Source organism: Phyllobates terribilis, unplaced genomic scaffold (assembly GCF_046119375.1).
Source record: "Phyllobates terribilis strain yellow unplaced genomic scaffold, ASM4611937v1 Scaffold_3__8_contigs__length_932513732, whole genome shotgun sequence".
Classification (NCBI taxonomy): domain Eukaryota; kingdom Metazoa; phylum Chordata; class Amphibia; order Anura; family Dendrobatidae; genus Phyllobates; species Phyllobates terribilis.
This window is the reverse complement of record NW_027362763.1, coordinates 552,991,729-553,010,703: the sequence shown is the minus strand read 5'-3', so window position 1 is coordinate 553,010,703 and position 18,975 is coordinate 552,991,729. Positions and strand designations below refer to the sequence as shown.

The 18,975-nt window shown below is 43.7% G+C and overlaps 1 protein-coding gene across 8 annotated transcripts in view; it reads right to left on the bottom strand.

Moving 5' to 3' along the window:
• Window positions 1–18,975, bottom strand: part of SASH1 (SAM and SH3 domain containing 1) — a 1,215,158-nt gene that overhangs the window by 84,163 nt on the left and 1,112,020 nt on the right. For 6 of the 8 annotated variants that reach the window (XM_073671384.1, XM_073671388.1, XM_073671390.1 and 3 more), the window contains exons 5-8: window positions 12,701–12,741; window positions 12,320–12,406; window positions 5,608–5,720; window positions 576–677 (exon numbers count right to left, since the gene is read on the bottom strand). In XM_073671384.1, the coding sequence (XP_073527485.1) occupies window positions 576–677; window positions 5,608–5,720; window positions 12,320–12,406; window positions 12,701–12,741 (343 nt within the window). The remainder of the gene's footprint in view (window positions 1–575; window positions 678–5,607; window positions 5,721–12,319; window positions 12,407–12,700; window positions 12,742–18,975) is intronic. The other 2 variants (XM_073671385.1, XM_073671391.1) reach the window with 1 other exon arrangement.

Below are 18,975 nucleotides of genomic sequence, written 5' to 3'. Positions count from 1 at the left end.
CCACTGTCAAAAAGACATTGTCTGCATTTGGGTCTTTGGACACATTAAGCATGTACGCCAGGCCCCATCCGCATTAGATACAATTTAGAGAAATCTACCAATTTTGACATGACTGTCCAACCATCTGATGTGCATGGGGCCACTAACTCCCCCCCACCATCATCTGTTTTATTATTGGGTGGTTTAAATTCATACACACGTTACATGGGAGTAGGGAGAGATAGCTGACAGGCGAACTGGGCAATGGTCCAACAGCTATAGCATGTGCATGTCCAGCTTTATATTTTCCTAATAGTTGGGGGTCCTGGAGGAAGGAACTCAACCCTAAATACATTCATACATTTATGAATTATCCTAGGGGTAGAGAAATTGCTTTATTTTTTTCACCAATTATTTTAGATAGGAGAACCTAAGGCTGGAATCAAATCTAGTCCATCCTATTTCTATGAAAATGTTAATAAACGACTAAGAAAATTGTTCTCAATTTGTGACATGACATTTAACAGTAGTGATTATTCCTATCATACCAGACAACTGTCATCTATGCAATGCATGCATACAACCGATACACTCACATTACAATTGGAAGACTCGTCACAGGGTGGATATGGCCCATCAGCCCAATCTGCTGAATCCTGGGACCCTTGTGTCTTATTCTGCGACTCATACTCCTTCAGCTGAAAAGAGGAAGATAATGACATAGTACAATGTAATAGCAGCATGACATTTCCAGCAACAGTTTGGAGGAATTCTTTCAACCTCTTCCATCTCTGAAACTGCCATCGCTAAACCAAGAAGAGAGGTTAAGATGCAGTTAAGTGAGGTTAAGAAGCAGAAAGCAGGACTTGCTGGCAAGTACCCAAATAACTGAATAAAGAGAATATATCATGTTATGTGGAGCACAGCCTTTACATGCAGGATCACTCAAGTCGCTGATTAAATGCAGAAATGAAAAGAAATACATATATATGTAAAAACAACGTTTGGATACTTGAGTTCAACCATTGTAACGTCTTTACCCAATTAGTCACTATTTTGTCACACTGTGTGTCAGAATTATTGTGTGAGGAATGATCAAATGAAGAAAAAAAGCAATAAATATAAAGTAAAAATTGTACAGCATTATTGAGTATGAAAGATGAAGACTAATCCAGTCACAAATAACTCAAGTGACTCTCTGATTGGACAGCTGATTTAAAGGGAACTGTTCAGTCGATTCATGATATCCAAACCATGGGCATCATGACTGCATGACTGAATCCAGGTATGATTCTCTAAGAAACACTACAGCGTTTCAAAGAACATAATATAGTCTATAGATCCACCGGCTGGCTCCCACGGACAGTTTCTCACAGCACTCCTTCAGCAGACTGACAGGATCTTTCTCACGTTTGTATGTATGGCGAGACCTATCAATCAACCAGAACGATGAGGGGAGAGGACGGTCAGACTAGTCTTGTTTCTGCCTATTGTTCCCGGCTGGACCTCTAAACTATTCTTTCTCTGAAACGGTGGAGTGATTCAGAGAAAGTCATACCTGGCTACGATTGTGGAGTCAGGTTTTGATTCATGCTGCTCGTGGTTTGGGCAGCATGAATCAACTGATAGGAACCCATCTTCAGAAAATAACCTATTGTTCTATTCAGGTTTTTGAGTTACAGATATATTTTTTAAAACTTTGGCAATTTTTTTTCATATAAAATCTTTTAAAGAAAAGAAACATTAGTAGTCTAGGTATTTTCACACAGGTCACTGGCTTTTTTAGGCTCTGTTAACATGTCCAGAAATCATCCATTTGAACAGATCCAGCAGAAATCCATTGGCAAAAAAGTTGTGCAGATGCAACTTTTTTGTCCGTTTTTAAAATCTGATTCCAGCTGGATCCATTTTTTTAACACTGAAGTCTATGGACAAGGGATTAGCCATCCGTTTTTTTTTTATTTGAAAAGGATCTGTTTTTTGCTTTTGAATCCGTTTGAAACGTAAGATAACTAATGGCTATTTAACGGATCCGTTTTCCATAGACTTCAATGTTATAAAAACAGATCAGCTGAAATCAATTGTTTAAAAACGAACAAAAGTTGTATCGGTAAAATAATTTTGCCAATGGATTGCTCCTGGATCCATTCTAACAGATCCCTACTGGACATGTGAACATAGCCTTAGGCTGCGTGCCCACTATGCGTTTTTCAAGCGTTTTTGCAGCGGAATTTCCGCAGTGAAAACGCTTAAAAAACGTTTGATAATACGTGCCCCATGGTCCCCAATGATAATCCGCAGCATGTCCATTATTTTTGCGGAAACGCGGCGTAATTGCCGCTATTGACTTGCATTGAATCGCATAATATCTGCATGACTACGTGTGCACATGCGGATATTAAGCGATTCAATGTGCGGACGGTACACGGGTTTGGAGAAGAGGAGACTCTCATCCAGACCTGGGTACCATAGAACCTGTTAAAAAAAAGAATTTAAAATAAAAAATAAACATTATACTCACCTTCTGATGGCCCGCGGTCTTCTGTCTGGTGCGTCCTGGGTCCCCGGTGGCTCGCGATGGTGTAAAAGGGCCTTCCATGATGTGATTTAGTCATGTGGTAGGTCACACGACACCTACCTTTTACACCACCACGAGCCACCAGGGACCCAGGACGCACCAGAGAGAAGACCGCGGGCCATCAGAAGGTGAGTATAATGTTTATTTTTTACCATTCTTATTCTTTTTTTTTAACTATTAACTTGGTCACAATATATAAATCCATGCCGGTTGCATGGATTTATATAGTGCGACCAAGTGGTCAAGCACTTTGATGTGAAGCTAAAATCGCCTGGAAAGCGCTTGTCAATCCGCATGCAGAAATGCATGCAAAAACGCTTCACAAACGCTTCTACCTGGCAGGAAAAACGCATGTAAAATCCGCATGCGTTTTCCTGCCAGGGAGATGCAGAAAAAATCAGCAGCATTTCTGCATCATGGGCACTTAGCCTTAGACTAATGTCTTTTCAGCAAGAGTTTACCACAAAGCTCCCTATCAGCAGAGGCAGGATTTAAATTGATTGATAATATGTCTACACACAGCTGCTAACACAGGATCCACCAATCACAATAAGTGATGTCACAGCCGGCCCTGCTCCTCCTCCCTTCACAATGACCTTCCCACAGGCTCATTAGATGCTTCACTACAAACCATAGGGTTGGGGTGTTTTCATTGCTGCTAATGTCCATGTGATGTTTCCTGAAACAACGGGAAGTTAGAGTCTAATATTCTCCCAGTGCCCAGTGTGAAAACTGCAAGATTACTAATTTTGCTTTTTTAATAAATAGATCATTATATAGAAAGAAAAAGAAAACCATAATGTCACATTTTTAAAAAAAAAATATATGTTACATAAAATCCTGACTTACCCAATAGTTTTTTTTTCCTAATGATAGCTTCCCATTACATATATTATCATTGTGAATAGATATACTAAGCCCTGCGATCCTTATTCTTATAGATATAGTGGATTAATGCCACCATCGTACTCCTGCCTACCGCTCCTCTGGGGTAAGCTTCTACCCAAAAGCAATATGGGGGAAGTCTGGAATTAGATGTCAGCGCAGTCTATTACAGGGGTTCTCTGAGGCTCCCTAGATGTTTCTAAACCACAACTTGTATCCTAGATATCAGGGCATGCTGGGAGTTGTAGTTTAGTTACTAGGGTCATCTGGTTTAAATTGAGGAATTGTGTCAAGTGGTGATTGACTATTGAATAGACCAGTAATTTCAGGAATGGGGCAAGTGATCGGTTATTTTCTTTCTAATAAATTGAGTGGTGTCACTTGCTTAAAATTGCACTTGAAGAATCTCTGGTTTTCACCTGATTTCTTTAAGAGAATGTGTTGTTCTATAAAATAACAACGTGAAATGAATGAAATTGTAAAATGCACTGGTCATATACCCAAATTCTTGGGCCAAATCACATAAACAGCTTAACCCATTTGGGGGGCAGGATATTTGTGGGTTTAGAGCACAGTTCCTAAAAACAAACAATGGAGTTGAATGTTTTGTGATAATGATCTCCTGATAGGAACCAGGCTGTGATGAGGCATCTGCAGTTTTCTGGAGACATGTGGATACATATATACTTCTACATACTTCTACTATCTATACAGGTAGGTTAGGTATTATATGTGCAAACGTCTTTGTTTCTGTAAATGATAACCCTAGCAATATAATCATGATAATTGTGCACTAATGAACCCAAGTATATTACATTTGGGCATAATGTATGAAACTCATATGTCACAGCTCCAGTTCTTCCCTGCATTCGTTTACATACATGCACCCGATTATGTTCTGGTTATAATGATCCAGTTATAAAACCTCGTTGGGCATTATAAAGCTCTGCTTAGATTAGAATTGAATATTATCATAGATTCTAATGGACACAGAACACCAGGCAATGTGACAGAATTCAACAGAACCTATTAAAAAACGATGTGATCCGTCGTGTCATAAATCTAAGCATGGGGGGGATCCTCTACGATATAAATTGTAGAGGTTGTCATTAGAGATTCGGGGTGCGTACTGGACAGATAGTGTCCGGTGCTAAACGCTGAACACGGACTTCTCCCAGAATGTTCAGAGTTCCGGGGCAGTCCGGGGGAAGTGAGAGAGAGAATTTTCCAGATCCAAAGTTCGGGTCTCCATTGTTTTCAATGGGGTTTGGGTTCTGGTTCAAGTTTGGGTACAGTTCTGGTACCCGAACCAAATGTTGGACTAAAGTTCGGGTCATGTACCAGAACCTGAACTTGCACGGGTTCGCTCATCCCTAGTTGTCATACACCTTAGTGCAAAGTCAGCAGAGGCATTTTAGGAAAATATCATGACTATTTGTATGGCGTATTGCTAACTATTCCTTAACAGACGACATAGGGAACAAAGGATCAGACATGTTGAATTTCCATGCCTAATCATTTTGATCTCAGGGAAGACGTGCCTCCACCAGAACTGTCTGGCAGCCACATACTCACCCTTACCCTGTGGAGAACGAACATATGTATGCTTGTTCGAGCTAATACCTATTAAAATGTATTTGGCCACTTCTGTATTGTTAGCATCTGTATGTACTACTTGCAAATAAGAAAGTTGGCCACACACTATAGATTGCTAGTTGTGCAGCAGACTGCTATGACTTCAAAATACCCCTATATACATGCACTGTCAGTCAAGCTGCCTGACACCTTGAGAGGTGGCTTATCTGCTGTGACAACCAAGGGTTTGGACCTATTCAAATCCAACAAAACTTGGCAATTCTTTCCCTCATTATATCAGCATTTGAGGGAGAGTCGAGATAAGCCCCTTCCCGCATACAACTTTAGTTGGATATGCCAAAATGAGTGGGTTTACCTGGTTTTTATCTAATGTGTATGGAACTCTTAAGAGTTCAACCATTTTTCCTTAACCTGCAGTTCACATTGTTGTAAGATTTTATAACATTTCCTACCATATTACCCATGGTGTTCTGATTAATTGCTGTATAAAACTAATAGAAGAGAATCTAAGGGTATTGTGCACATAACTGTTGAGAACACTGTGAATAGATGAGGACTTGAAATCCTACCCTTGCAAGCGCTTCCTCAATGGTGATCATTTTTTCCTTCACCATCATCATAAGCTGAATTCGCTCTTCATCACTCATTGTGATCTCACTGGCCACATAACCAACATCTTCCCCTGGATGAAAATAAGAAAATCTATTAATTCAGCATCTCTCCTGCCTGGATGAGAAGAAGAAACAAGTAAATTAACTGTTTATACAGGTCAATTAAACTTCCTTCTATTACACAGAATATGTCAACCATGGGCCTTTTAAATCCACCATCGATTTTCTTAAATCCTCTTTCTTGGAAATCCATTCATACAACTTCTTTTACTTTTTTATTACTTACCCAAATAAACATTCCCTTAACAGTTAATATTGACATATATATATTTTGCAGGTCTCATTTTTTTGCAGCGGGGTGAAGGATGGGGAGGTGTAGCTTTTCTTAATTTTTCCCATGTATAATATGTGGTCCAACTGTTAGGATTGTACTCTCTTATTTATTGGAGAGGTCTGGAGTGGAAAGGCCTCCACCTGTTTTTCCTTTGTGTTGTTTTATCTAAAAAAAATTGATCAATATAGAATTGAAAAAATATATATATATGGTCTCCGCCGTCCACATGGCTTGATTCAAGAGAATGGGAATGAAATATAATTTCCTGTAAAGTGGCTGGCCAGGACTATTGTTGTGCAGGCAAACTTATCAAAGGAGCTGTGAATCCACCAAAAGTGTCATGCGTTAATAGTATATCTAGATTTCATATAGTGGAAAATCCCTTTAAGACCAAAATATGGGTCAGGGACTGGTGGAAAAAGCTTTACCCCCCCAATTTAACAATACTCATAGCGTGTCCTGCATATTGTACTAGTTCTGGTCTTTGTACAGCTAAATTGGCACAGCTCTCTTCCCAATACATTCCCTGTACATAGTGCAGACCTCGGCTCTGCTCTCCTAGGTCTCTAATGATTTTACTAAGCGCTGCCTCCCTCTGCTGGAGAAGATATTCAGCCAAGCAAACCAGCCTTCATCTGCAAAAGGAAAGTGTCTGAGCAGAATACGGGATGAAAAGGAGCAGGAAAATGAATCCTTGCTGAAAATAAAGTGCATCAACTACAGACTAGGATGAAACTCATCACATAGTTGAGAAAGTAGAAGTTGTGAAGAGCAAGAACTCCAGAGCGGCACTAACAGGACATTATTTCATTGTGTGGATGTGCAAGACTGGACCCTGAGGGCCTGCTAGGACTCTGGAAGGAACAAAAGACTGCGTTGTTCTATAGATCTCCATCTACGACGTCTTCTAGAAATGCATGAGCAGAGTTGTCAGAATCTTAGCATAACCCTACATGCAAGAAAAGTCACAAACAAACCCTCCCTATGATGACGCCACCAGCCCCATATATTTGCCTTTATGCCTGGAGTAGTCTACAAGCTTGTGATCATCAGATCTGCTCATTTCTCTTATGGTGGTATTTACGTCAGCAGCTCACACACTTAGAAATGCCAAATCACATTCTCTAAATACCTCAATAAAATACCATTATGGTTTTATGTAAAGCTCGGAGGATAGGTTATTGCATTGATTAATCTTATTGTAACGTGCTCTGAAGAAACAGCACAGTCTAAAACAAAATCCACAAAACATTTAGACTTTAAAGGGGTTTAGTTTTGGAAAACCCTTACCCCCACCGTCTGCAGTTTGCTTTAAAAACATTTTATCAATACCAATTTATTGATACCAATTTTAGGTAAATATAACATTTTGATTGCTTTTCATTGTATTTTTAGGAAAGTGTGGTGTTTAACGTACAGTCTACATTTTTTAAGGTATTTATAGCTCAGACTTTTTCAGAAATGAAAATGTCCAAAAAATTTTTTTTCAATTTTTCATTTCCTTAACAAGAAAAAGGTGGGCAATTTAAAGAGGATCTTTCACCAGTTTGAGTATTTAAAACTGACCACATGATGGGACTCTGGATGCAAAATAGTAAAATGTCTTTTTTTCAGTTCCTCATCTTTGTTGCAGAGATATTAGCTTGCCAAGTTTATATGCTAATTTCCACTATTACCAAAGGGGTGTTAGCAGACATTTTTCACTGGGATGATTACTTTTTCCCCTGAATAAAGTTGACCAATCATAAACAGGCAGCGTTCTGCAAAGAAAAAAAAAGGAAATGCCCCCAAAGAAGCTTAAAGGGGGTTTCCCACGAACAAAAGTTAATTTTAAAAATTGGTTGTGTCTGACCATGTGCGGAATATGGTGCTCTGCTTATGTATTCCTATGTCTGCCTTCTAACAGGTCACTGTGCCTTCAGTGACCTGCCTCCTATTTTAAATGCTGCATGTGTAATTGTGTTCCAAACCTGAAATTTACGTGCAGCAAAATAGCCCCAGCTGCCCGCGCATGCACTGTAGCATCTCTCTGTAGCCGATAGATGCTACTGTGCAAGCGCGACCGACGGGGGCCATATCGCTGCAGGCAAATTTCTTTTTCTTCCAGCAAAATGGCGGCGCTTGCACAGTAGCATCTATCGGCAAGCAATAGATGCTACTGCGCATGCGCGAGGGTCATTTTGCTGCATGTAAATTTCAGGTTTGGAACACAATTACACATGCAGCATTTAAAATTGTAGGCAGGTCACTGAAGGCACAGTGACCTGTAAGAAGGTAGACATAGGAATACATAAGCAGAACACCAGTTACAGCCCTTCCTCAAAGGCCGCCCCAAAGAACAAGCTTCTCATTATGTCAGAAATGAAAATAAAGATTATAAAAGAACCACAGGTGTCATTTTAATCAATGTAATGGTACCCACCTGACAATGTATGTGGTTTACTGTGCACAATCCTGCTGACAGGTGTGCTTTAAAATCAGCTTTCTCTGTAACATGGTAAGACATGGTGACACAGATCTTACTGCCAGGATATACTGTCATTAAAAGCAGAGGGAAGGGAAGAGAGAGCAGAGCTGTTTGTCATTACAAACATTTCGTTTAATCGGGAAATAATCCCGATAGCTAGCACAGATCCAGAGTTGAATACAATGCAGCTCACATCTCACAGAACTGTCAGTTCTGCTCTCCTCCCCTAATACTGTAATTGCCATGAGATGAGAGCTGCATTGTGTCACATACATCACTCTGGATCTGTGCCAGCTATCAGGGCATTATTTCCAGATACCTGAAATAGATGCAGAAAAATGTTTATAATGACACACAGCTATGCTTTCCCCCAATCAACCTCCCAGACATGTGTGTCATTACATGTCTTAACATATCACATAGAGAAACCCGGTTCTGACCTATGATAGTTTAATTACTTATACTATTTACTCAAGGGCGTACATAGAAATCATAGGGCCCAATAGCAGAAGTTCTAATTGCCCCCCCAAAGTTCTAATTGCCCCCCCCCAAACAGTTCCGGTGGGTCACGGAAGAGCATATCTTACAACTTTGCAGTCTTTACAAAGTAATTTTCCTCCTTTCATTGCACCCATAAAGTATGATGCCAACACAAGTGCCACATAGACACAAACACTGTATGATACCCCCACAGTGACTTCCTCCACACGTATGATGACCCTACTGTACCCCACCTTAACTTCCCCGGCAAAGCATGGTGACCTCAATACAATATGATCCCTCAAAAATTGACCCCCACACAGCCCCCCCATACAGTATAATGGGCCTACATGCAGTATAATGGCCCCACATGTCAGCCCACTGTATAATGACCCCCACTAGCCCTACAAACAGTATAATGGTTCTCACACAGCCCTCAACACAGTATGATAGAGCCCACACAAACCTTCACACTGTATAATTGCTTGCATACAGTATAATGGTCCCATATAGCCTCCCATAAAGTATAAAGGCTGCCATACAGCCCTGAAAATATTATAATGGCCCCAAATAGCCCTCTATATTGTTTAATGGGTCTTATAGTCCTCCATATAGTATACTGGACCCCATAATCCTCCATATTGTATAACATACTCCCCATAGTTCTCCATATAGTATAATGCACTCCCCATAGTACTTCACATGTTATAATGCACCCCCCCCATAGTCCTCCGTATAGTATAATGCACTCCCAATAATCCTCCATATAGTATACTGCACTCCCCATAATACTTCACATGTTATAATGCACCCCCGATAGTCCTCCATATAGTATAATGCACTCCCAATAATCCTCCATATAGTATAATGCACTCTCAATAGTCCTCCATATAGTATAATGCACTCCCAATAATCCTCCATATAGCATAATGCACTCTCAATAGTCCTCCATACAGTATAATACATCCCATAGTCCTCCATATATAATGTACTTCTCATAGTCCTCCATATAGTATAATGTATTTTGCATAGTCCTCCATATAGTATAATGCGCTCCCCATAGTCCTCCATATAGTATAATGTATTCCCCATAGTCCTCTATAAAGTATATTGCTCTCCCGATAGTCCTCCATATAGTATAATGCAATTACATAAAGTATAATGCACTCTCCATAGTCCTCCATATAGTATAATGCACCCCCCATAGTCCTCCGTATAGCATAATGCCCACCTCATAGTCCTCCATACAGTATAATACATCTCATAGTCATCCATATATAATGTACTCCCCATAATCCTCCAAATAGTATAATGTACTCTGCATAGTCCTCCATATAGTATAATGTGCTCCCCATAGTCCTCCATATATTATAATGCACCCCCATAATCCTCCGTGCAGTATAATGCACTTTCAATAGTCCTCCATACAGCATAATGCACCTCCACATAGTATAATGCACTCCCCATAGTCCTCCATATAGTATATTGCACACCATAGTTCTCCATATAGTAAAATGCACTTCCCATAGTCCTCCATATAGTATGATGTATCCCATAGTCCTCCATATAGTATAATATACCCCATAGTCCTCCACTTAGTATAATGTACCCCATAGTCCTCAACATAGTATAATGCACTTCCAATAGTCCTCCATACAGTTTATTGCACCCCAAAGTCCTCCATATAGTATAATGCACTCCCCTTAGTCCTCCATATGGTACAATGCTCTCCCCATAGTCCACCATGCAGTATCATACACTCCCCCATAGACCTCCATACAGTATAATGCACTCCCCATAGTCCTCCATACCGTATAATGCACTCCCCATAGACCTCCATACAGTATAATGTACTAACCATAGTAATCCATACAGTATTATGGCCACAACAATTAAAAAAAGATACAATACTCACCTCTCCTCCTAGTTCCTCCGCTGCTCCGGTCTCTGCAGCGGGTGTTTTGAAAAGCCGCACTCAGCACAGCGGGCGCCATGTAGTGACGTCATCGCACCAGCTGCGCTGAAACATCAGATACTGAAGAAGAATGATGGAGGAGGAAGCATCAACTGACGCTCCCTCTTTCATCATTTACTTTCAACTGTATCGGCATCCAAGATGCTGATAAAATTAAAGGGGTGGTGCCACAAATAAAAGTACATGTTAATCAACAGAACTTGGAATAAAAATGAACTCCACAATTCGATGTGTTACAAAAATGTTCCTGTGCTGAGATAATCTTATAAATGTGCCCCCGCTGTGTACTGTGTAATGGCTGTGTCTGACTGTGAAGGAACATGGTCTGATCATACCACAGCTCCTGGGCAGGGGAGGAAGAAAAAGAGAGGATACAGACAGGACAGCAGGGGATTGCAGTTGATTCTTTCTGTGAGTAAAACATTTCACTACCTGTTTTTAAACAATATTTTACCTCAAAGAAAGAATCGGCTGCAATCCCATGCTGTAATGTCTGTATACTCTTTTGCTTCCTCCTCTGCCCAGGAGCTGTGGTATGATCAGACCATGTTCCTGTATGGTCAGACACAGCCATTACACAGTACACAGCAGGGGCACATTTATAAGATTATCTCAGCACAGGAACATTTTTTTAAACACATCCAATGGTGGAGTTTACTTTTATTCCAAGATCTGTTGATTAAAATATACTTTTAATCATGGGACCACGCCTTTAAATGTGCAATGACATGTGGGGGTGTCCTGACTCACGGGCCCCATATCAGCTGCGTGGCCTGCCAGCTTTGGCAGTAGGCCACTGTATATACTGCAATACCAGTGTTTTGTAGTATGCAATGTAATTTTGGTTCTCCCAGAAACCTAGCCTCTGGCTGAGCTTCACAGAAAGGCTAAGATGACAGCCATGGGGGCCTTCAGCAAGCCTCTGACTGCCATGGTAACCCATTGGCTTACCGCAACCACACAGGCGATCAAGCCATTTAAATGCCGCTGTAAGTTATTGACAGTGCCATCTGCTGCGCATGAGGTGGGCTCAGCTCCTGAGCCCGTTCCATACACCCCACAATGACTTATGCTAAAAATGTACGTCACAGATCATTAAGGGGGTTCTGTGATACAGCTGTTTGACAGAGGTGCCAAAAGACAGACCCCTACTGAACAGATACTGATGGCCTATCCTAAAGCACACAAAAAACAATACTGAGAAGCCAAAAAAACCATTTCAAGATACCCATCTCCACTCAGAGTTAGAGTGCTGTTAGTGATGACTGTAGATGATAAAAAACGAGACCAAAACGCGTGAGTACTATCCTGTGACTGCTTTATGGTTTTTCTTAGAACCTGTCTGTTTATAACGAAATATATGATGAGAAATACAGAGTAATAACTTGAATTGTTATTGATTGCTATTCATTACCTTTTGAAGTTTGTCTCATTATTCCTTTTTGACTTTTCCGGAAATTTTGCCAGAAATACTTATTTTTCTTCTTCCAGTCAACTTTACCTAAACAAAAAAAAAAAAACAATTGAGGAAAATCATTAAAGTCATTCTAAGCCTAGTCATCATACCTGGGCAGATCAGACAGCGAAATCTCTCTTACATTGATTTTAATGATGTAACTAGCAGTTCTAGCAGGAATATAAGCATTAATTCCTACAAATGTCATCTTGGAAAAGCTAATTACTTTAATAGACACATGGGTACGGACAGGCCCCAGGAAGACATCGTGGAACTATGCTGCTCAATCCACAAAAATGGTTCAGCTAGATATTGATTTCAACTTTAAAAAATACTGACCTACAGAGCTTTCTTCAGAGCTCGATTTATGAAGAGAAAGCCTGAAAAAGAAAGAAAAGAACATGTAAAATGGTCCTCCTGAAGTATTTACACGTGAGATAGAACATGCACTTACATTTTTCAGCATGTGAATCCCATTATTTACCAGATGAGGGCGCCAAAGATTTTTTTCCCCTATTCTCTATGCGTTTGCTATACAGTTAACCCCATCAGAAATGTGTAACAGAATTACTGGATAAGCCTGGCCTTAGAGACACTATAAAAGTGAGGCCATGTCCAGGTGTGCATAGTAGAAAAGCATGTGTGAACTTTGTCAGGGAATGACCTTCTTAGCTTATCACTACACCACCAGATGCTGGCTTCCTCCGCTGGAGTCTGCACTGATTAGGAGGCAGCTTTTCTCTCTACTATGCACTCACAGTCGCTGACTGATAAGGTGAAATCTGTCCCTGTTCACAAAAGTAGCGCAAAAGTGTTTAGCACCAAAAGAGTTAAAAAGCTTTTTCCTCTTTTCCACCCCCTTGAACTGAAAAATTACTAGCAAAAATAAGTCCTCCAGGATATTCTCTTCTGTCAAGCTGTTAAAGAGGTTCTCCATCAGACTCATAAATGTGGCATTATGAGAAAGAGAAAAGTGCGGTTTGAGTACTGCCACCGTCAGTGCCAATTTGGCCTGGTGGTGATGAAGAACTGAGGAATTGAAAGCGGACTGGTTGCTAAGGATGTCATTTATAACTAAACACCATTTCGTACAATTTTATGATCAGGCTTCTTCTGTATTGTAGACTCCTCAAAAATAATCCGCTAAAAAACTAAAAAATTTTTTACTAAAACACTTTGACATTTGAATTATTTTCATTAATCAACAGTACAAGCAAAAATGAGAAGCTTTGTAATATATATATTATTAGAAAAAATATCCCTTTCTCCTCTTATCAGTTACTTCTTCACTTCCCCCTTCTCTCCGGCATCAATCACTCACTTTAAAAAAAACTGCTTAAATGTGTTTTGAGGTCAGTCTTCACTGAGGAAAAAGATTACATATTTTACCTACAACAGTCTATAAAGAGGAAAGCGGTAGAGACAGAGACACAGGCAAGCTGCTGCAGCTTCTAGTCACCAGAGCATACAGAGGCAAACAGCTACAAAATGTAAGACAAAAGGCATAGAAATAGTCCAAAATAGTGCTAATCCTCATAGGCACACAGGACAGCATGTTCTTAAAAGACCCCTCAAGTCACAGTAAAACTAATAACAGGTCATGGATTTTAATGTAAAATATACAAACATTTATATATATATAGCCATGTAAAAATATGGAGGCAGCACACAGAATAAAATGAAGTGATAAGATTTAATAGCCCATATGGCAACGTTTCGGTCCAAGGTTGCGGACCTTTCTCAAGCCAAGCTTGAGAAAGGTCCACAACCTTGGACCGAAACGTTGCCATATGGGCTATTAAAGGGGTATTCCCATCTCCAAGGTGTAATAATAATAATATTAGCAAATACTTCCAATAAGAAATGTAGTATAGTATTTTTGATTGGCTATGTCTCTTTCCTCATGTGCAGGTGACGCGCCCCTGGGCCTGTGTCGCGCTGCGTTGCGCACGCGGGAGCTTACCCGGAGCCGGATCTCTTGAGGGTTGTAGTCTCGTGGCGGTGACCCGGTCCGTGCCCAGGGAGTCAAACTGAGCGGCGATGTAACAGCGGTAGATGTAGGACGACTACGCCACCCGTTGAATGCAGCTATGGAGCTGCCGCTGCAGGACAGTCCGCTGAGGCCGGTGGATGGATGGTGCAGCGTAGATGGTATAACCCCCAACGGGAGGGGTATGGCCTCAGGGCAGCAGATGTGGATGATGGGGGTAGCAGGAACCACTCAGAGACGGTGTGGTGTAATTCAGGGTCTTTACTGGTAACAACGATAGACCCTCCCGGAGTACTTGCTAGTGAACGGGGCCTGGTCAGTCCTTGAGCAGATGGGATCTCCCCTGGCCAGGCGGAGTTGTAGGCCTCCCAAACTGACTGTACTCTTCTGGCTACCTTGCTAGAAGCGGATATAAGTAGCCCACGTCCCTGAGTGTACCGTGTGGTGCTCACCCGTATGGCCGGTGACTCGGGGCCTTCTAATGGCTTCCGCTCCACGATGCCGGTGCTGGTCCCACGCGTGTGACCGTGCCTTCGGGTTTCTGGGCCTGAGGACCTGAAATCCCCTGCCGGTCGGCTTCTGCTGCTGGGTAGGAGTTAGTCCCCACAGCCTCGGACGCCGGGTCCGGTAAGAAAGCTTCTCAGTCAGGGCGAGCTCTGCAGCTGCCAGCCCCTGACTCGTAGTAGTATGGCTTCTGCTGTTTCTTGTCTCTACTCTCCTTGACTCCCTAACCCTGCTTCAGCCCCGGGTTTATATAGGGGAAGTTCTTCCCTTCCCAAGACTGGGCAGGAGGTGTGGCATGCACAGGATCCCTGACCAAAGGACCTCCCACCTGCTCTCAGACATAACATCTCTATCACTGTGGCAACCAGACCCCTGGGGTGTCACATTCCCCCCTAGTGAAATTTAGTACTCCGGGACTAAACATATTTTAGAAAAACATAACAAGATAAAAACAATAATAATACAATAAGAAAAACATATAAAGTTGGTTACGGCATGTCCGTAACCGGGTGCAGTCTTTGAAGAAAAGCAAGGTGTCCATTTCACCAAAACAGGGAGACGTAACCAGGTAGGGGTTTGTCCTACCCCGAGTCCTTAACAGTCTTTAGTCCGTCCTGGGTTACGCTCCAACTATGTACAAGGATTCCCGGTAAATCCACCAAGGATTCCTAAAAATAACTGGAAACACAAAATTATACACAAGCAACAATACACAGATAAACATAAATAAAACAATTTATACACTTCAAATCCTCCAGCGTGCGGGTAACTGGCCTCTAGTGGACCTAGTGGACCTACGGAGCTGACTGTCTGGCCCTGAACTACAGGGTGTAGGAGCTGTCAAGGGTAAACTGGGCAGCTGTCTACCGGCTCTTTGTCTCACTAGGGGTACGGCAGGCTCACTATAAGCAGAGGGTTGATCCTCCTGTTCTGCTTGTGTGGAGTCTTCTGCCTCCTGGACCGGCTGTTCTTCCAGCTCTACCTGTTGCTCCGTAGGTGCTTGGGATGCTGGTTGGAGGAAGGTGAGTACGGGTACCACAACTGCACCATTGACTTGAGTCCAAGACCGAGGGAAGTCCCCGAGCACAGTACTAACCATATCTTCCCTTTCCTCTACGGGTCGATGGTCTTCTTGTTCCTCTTCAGGGTTCCTCAGTTGTTCGGGACACTTCTTCAGGTGGTCCCGGGATACAATGGCTGTGGTTTCCCCTCCGTCTTTACTGATGGTACAAACCTTCGGGTTCTCGTGGCTTGAGGGCAGTACGGTGTACGGGTCCTTCTCCCACTGGTCGTCCAACTTGTGGAGCCGTCTCTTCCTCTTCAAGACCTGCTCTCCGGGTACCAGGGGAACAGCGGGAGCATACTGGTTGTAAGTTTTCTCTTGTCTTTCCCTAGCCTGACAGAGACTTCGCTCCACGCTCTCCTGTACTCTCCGGTACTGCTGCTGCCTCTCTGTGTCCCAGTCTGTTTCTGGTGAAGTGTCCTCGGGTGTCAGGACTCCCATTTCCAGGTCAACAGGTAACTTACCAGGTCTTGCCCTCATTAGGTAAGCCGGGGTACAGTTGGTGGAACCTACCGGGATGTGGTTGTATAGGTCCACCAGATCGGGCAACTTCTCAGGCCACAGACTGCGTTCTTCCAGGGGCAACGTTTTTAAAAGATCCATTACCACCTGGTTCATTTTCTCACAAAGTCCATTAGTTTGCGGATGGTAGGGTGTCGTCCTTATCTTCCGGCAGCCATACAGATTGCAGAATTCCTGGAAGACCTCCGCTTCAAAGGCAGGTCCCTGGTCCGTCAGCACTTGGTCCGGGTACCCGTGTGGACGGCAGAAGTGCTGCTGGAAGGCTCTAGCTGCTGTTTGAGCCGTTAAGTCCTTGACGGGGACGACAACCAGAAACCGGGAGTAATGATCCACGATGGTTAACGCGTAGACGTAGCCACTTCTGCTTGGGGTCAGTTTTACATGATCCAAGGCTACCAGTTCCAACGGTTGCCGGGTGACGATGGACTGCAGGGGAGTCTTCTGGCTGGCACGGTCCTTCCTTCTCAGGTTGCACGGGCCACAGTCTCTGCACCACTTCTCGATGGTTCCCCTCATGCCTACCCAGTGGAACCGCTCGCGCAGCAGGAACTCCAGCTTCTTCCACCCGAAGTGTCCAGCTCCGTCGTGGTATGCCTCCATCGGGTTTCTGGGCCTGAGGACCTGAAATCCCCTGCCGGTCGGCTTCTGCTGCTGGGTAGGAGTTAGTCCCCACAGCCTCGGACGCCGGGTCCGGTAAGAAAGCTTCTCAGTCAGGGCGAGCTCTGCAGCTGCCAGCCCCTGACTCGTAGTAGTATGGCTTCTGCTGTTCTCTTCGTGGCACCACTACTTGCCAGAGTAATTCATGCGTCCGGGAGTTAACCATTCTGCGGCACAACTTCCCTTTGTAAAGGAACAGTCGACTCTTCTCTGCCCATAGTTGTTTGGCTTCCTCCGGAGCGTCTGGTTCAAGGCGAGCCTCCGGCCGAGTCAGCATCTCCTTCACCAGTCGGACGGCAGGGTCGCTGTCTTGCGTTTCCGCCCAGTTGTAGTGGGGTAAGGGGTTCAACGTAGCAGCCTGCTTACTCCTTACCCGGTGGGAATACTGGATAGTCCCATGACGGTGGAACGCAGGGAGTTCAACTTCTTCCAGTCCCTCCGGATCTTCTCCTCCGTCCGGCAGGTTGGGCATCCTGGACAGGGCGTCCGCGTTGGTATTGGAGCGTCCTGCCCGGTATTTGATTGTGAACTCGTAGTTGGACAGACGGGCCATCCACCTCTGCTCCAGGGCACCGAGTCTTGCCGTGTCCAGGTGTGTCAACGGGTTGTTATCCGTGTACACGGTGAACCGGGAAGAAGCGAGGTAATGCTTAAAGCGCTCGGTGACTGCCCATACTACGGCCAGGAACTCTAGCTTAAATGAGCTGTAATTCTCGGGGTTCCTTTCGGTGGGTCGCAGTTTTAGGCTGGCGTAGGCGATTACTCGTTCCTTCCCCTGCTGGATCTGGGACAGTACGGCTCCTAGCCCGATGTTACTGGCGTCGGTGTAGAGGATAAAGGGCTGGCTATAATCCGGGTACGCCAGGATTTCGTCCCCCGTGAGGGCCATCTTCAGCTGGCGGAAGGACTCTTCTTCCAGCTCCTCCCATTTGAAGGGCGGCTTCTGGTTCTTGGCCTTCCGGGACTGGCCTATCAGGAGGTCCTGCATAGGTGCTGCCTTTTTGGTGAAACCGGGAATAAACCTTCGGTAGTAGCCTACCAACCCGAGGAACTGCCGCACTTCTTTTACGCTGGAGGGGCTTGGCCATTCCTTAATTGCGGTGATCTTATCAGGGTCGGGAGCCACTCCGTCAGCGCTCACCACGTGTCCCAGGTACTGCACCTTTGGTTTCAGGAGGTGACACTTGGAGGGTTTCACCTTTAGGCCGTAACTTGCCAGAGCTTCGAACACTTCCGCCAGGTGTTTCAGGTGGTCCTCATACGTCTTGGAATATACGATGACATCGTCCAGGTACAACAGGACCGTCTCGAAGTTTCTGTGGCCCAGACAACACTCCATTAGTCGTTGGAAGGTTCCCGGTGCGTTGCAGAGTCCGAACGGCATGCAGGTGAACTCGCTAAGTCCCATCGGGGTGGTGAATGCGGTCTTCTCCCGGTCCGCCTCTGCTACAGGAACCTGCCAGTACCCGCTAGTGAGATCCAAGGTAGAGAAGAAGTTAGCAGATCTTAAAGCAGCCAATGACTCCTCTATCCTTGGTAAGGGGTACGCATCCTTGTGTGTGATACGATTGATTTTCCGGTAATCTACACACATCCTCATGGTGTTGTCTTTCTTTCGGACTAAGACTAGTGGAGCTGCCCAGGGGCTACAGCTATCCCTGATCACCCCAGCCTCCTTCATGTCTCTAAGCATCCCCTTGGTGTGTTGGTAGTGGGCAGGGGGTACGGGTCGATACCTCTCTTTTATAGGAGGATGGTCTCCCGTGGGGATGTGGTGTTCTACCCCCTTGACTCGCCCGAAGTCTAACGGGTGTTTACTGAACACTCTCTCGTACTCCTGAACCACCCGATAGACTCCTTGTTTCTGGTGTGCGGGAG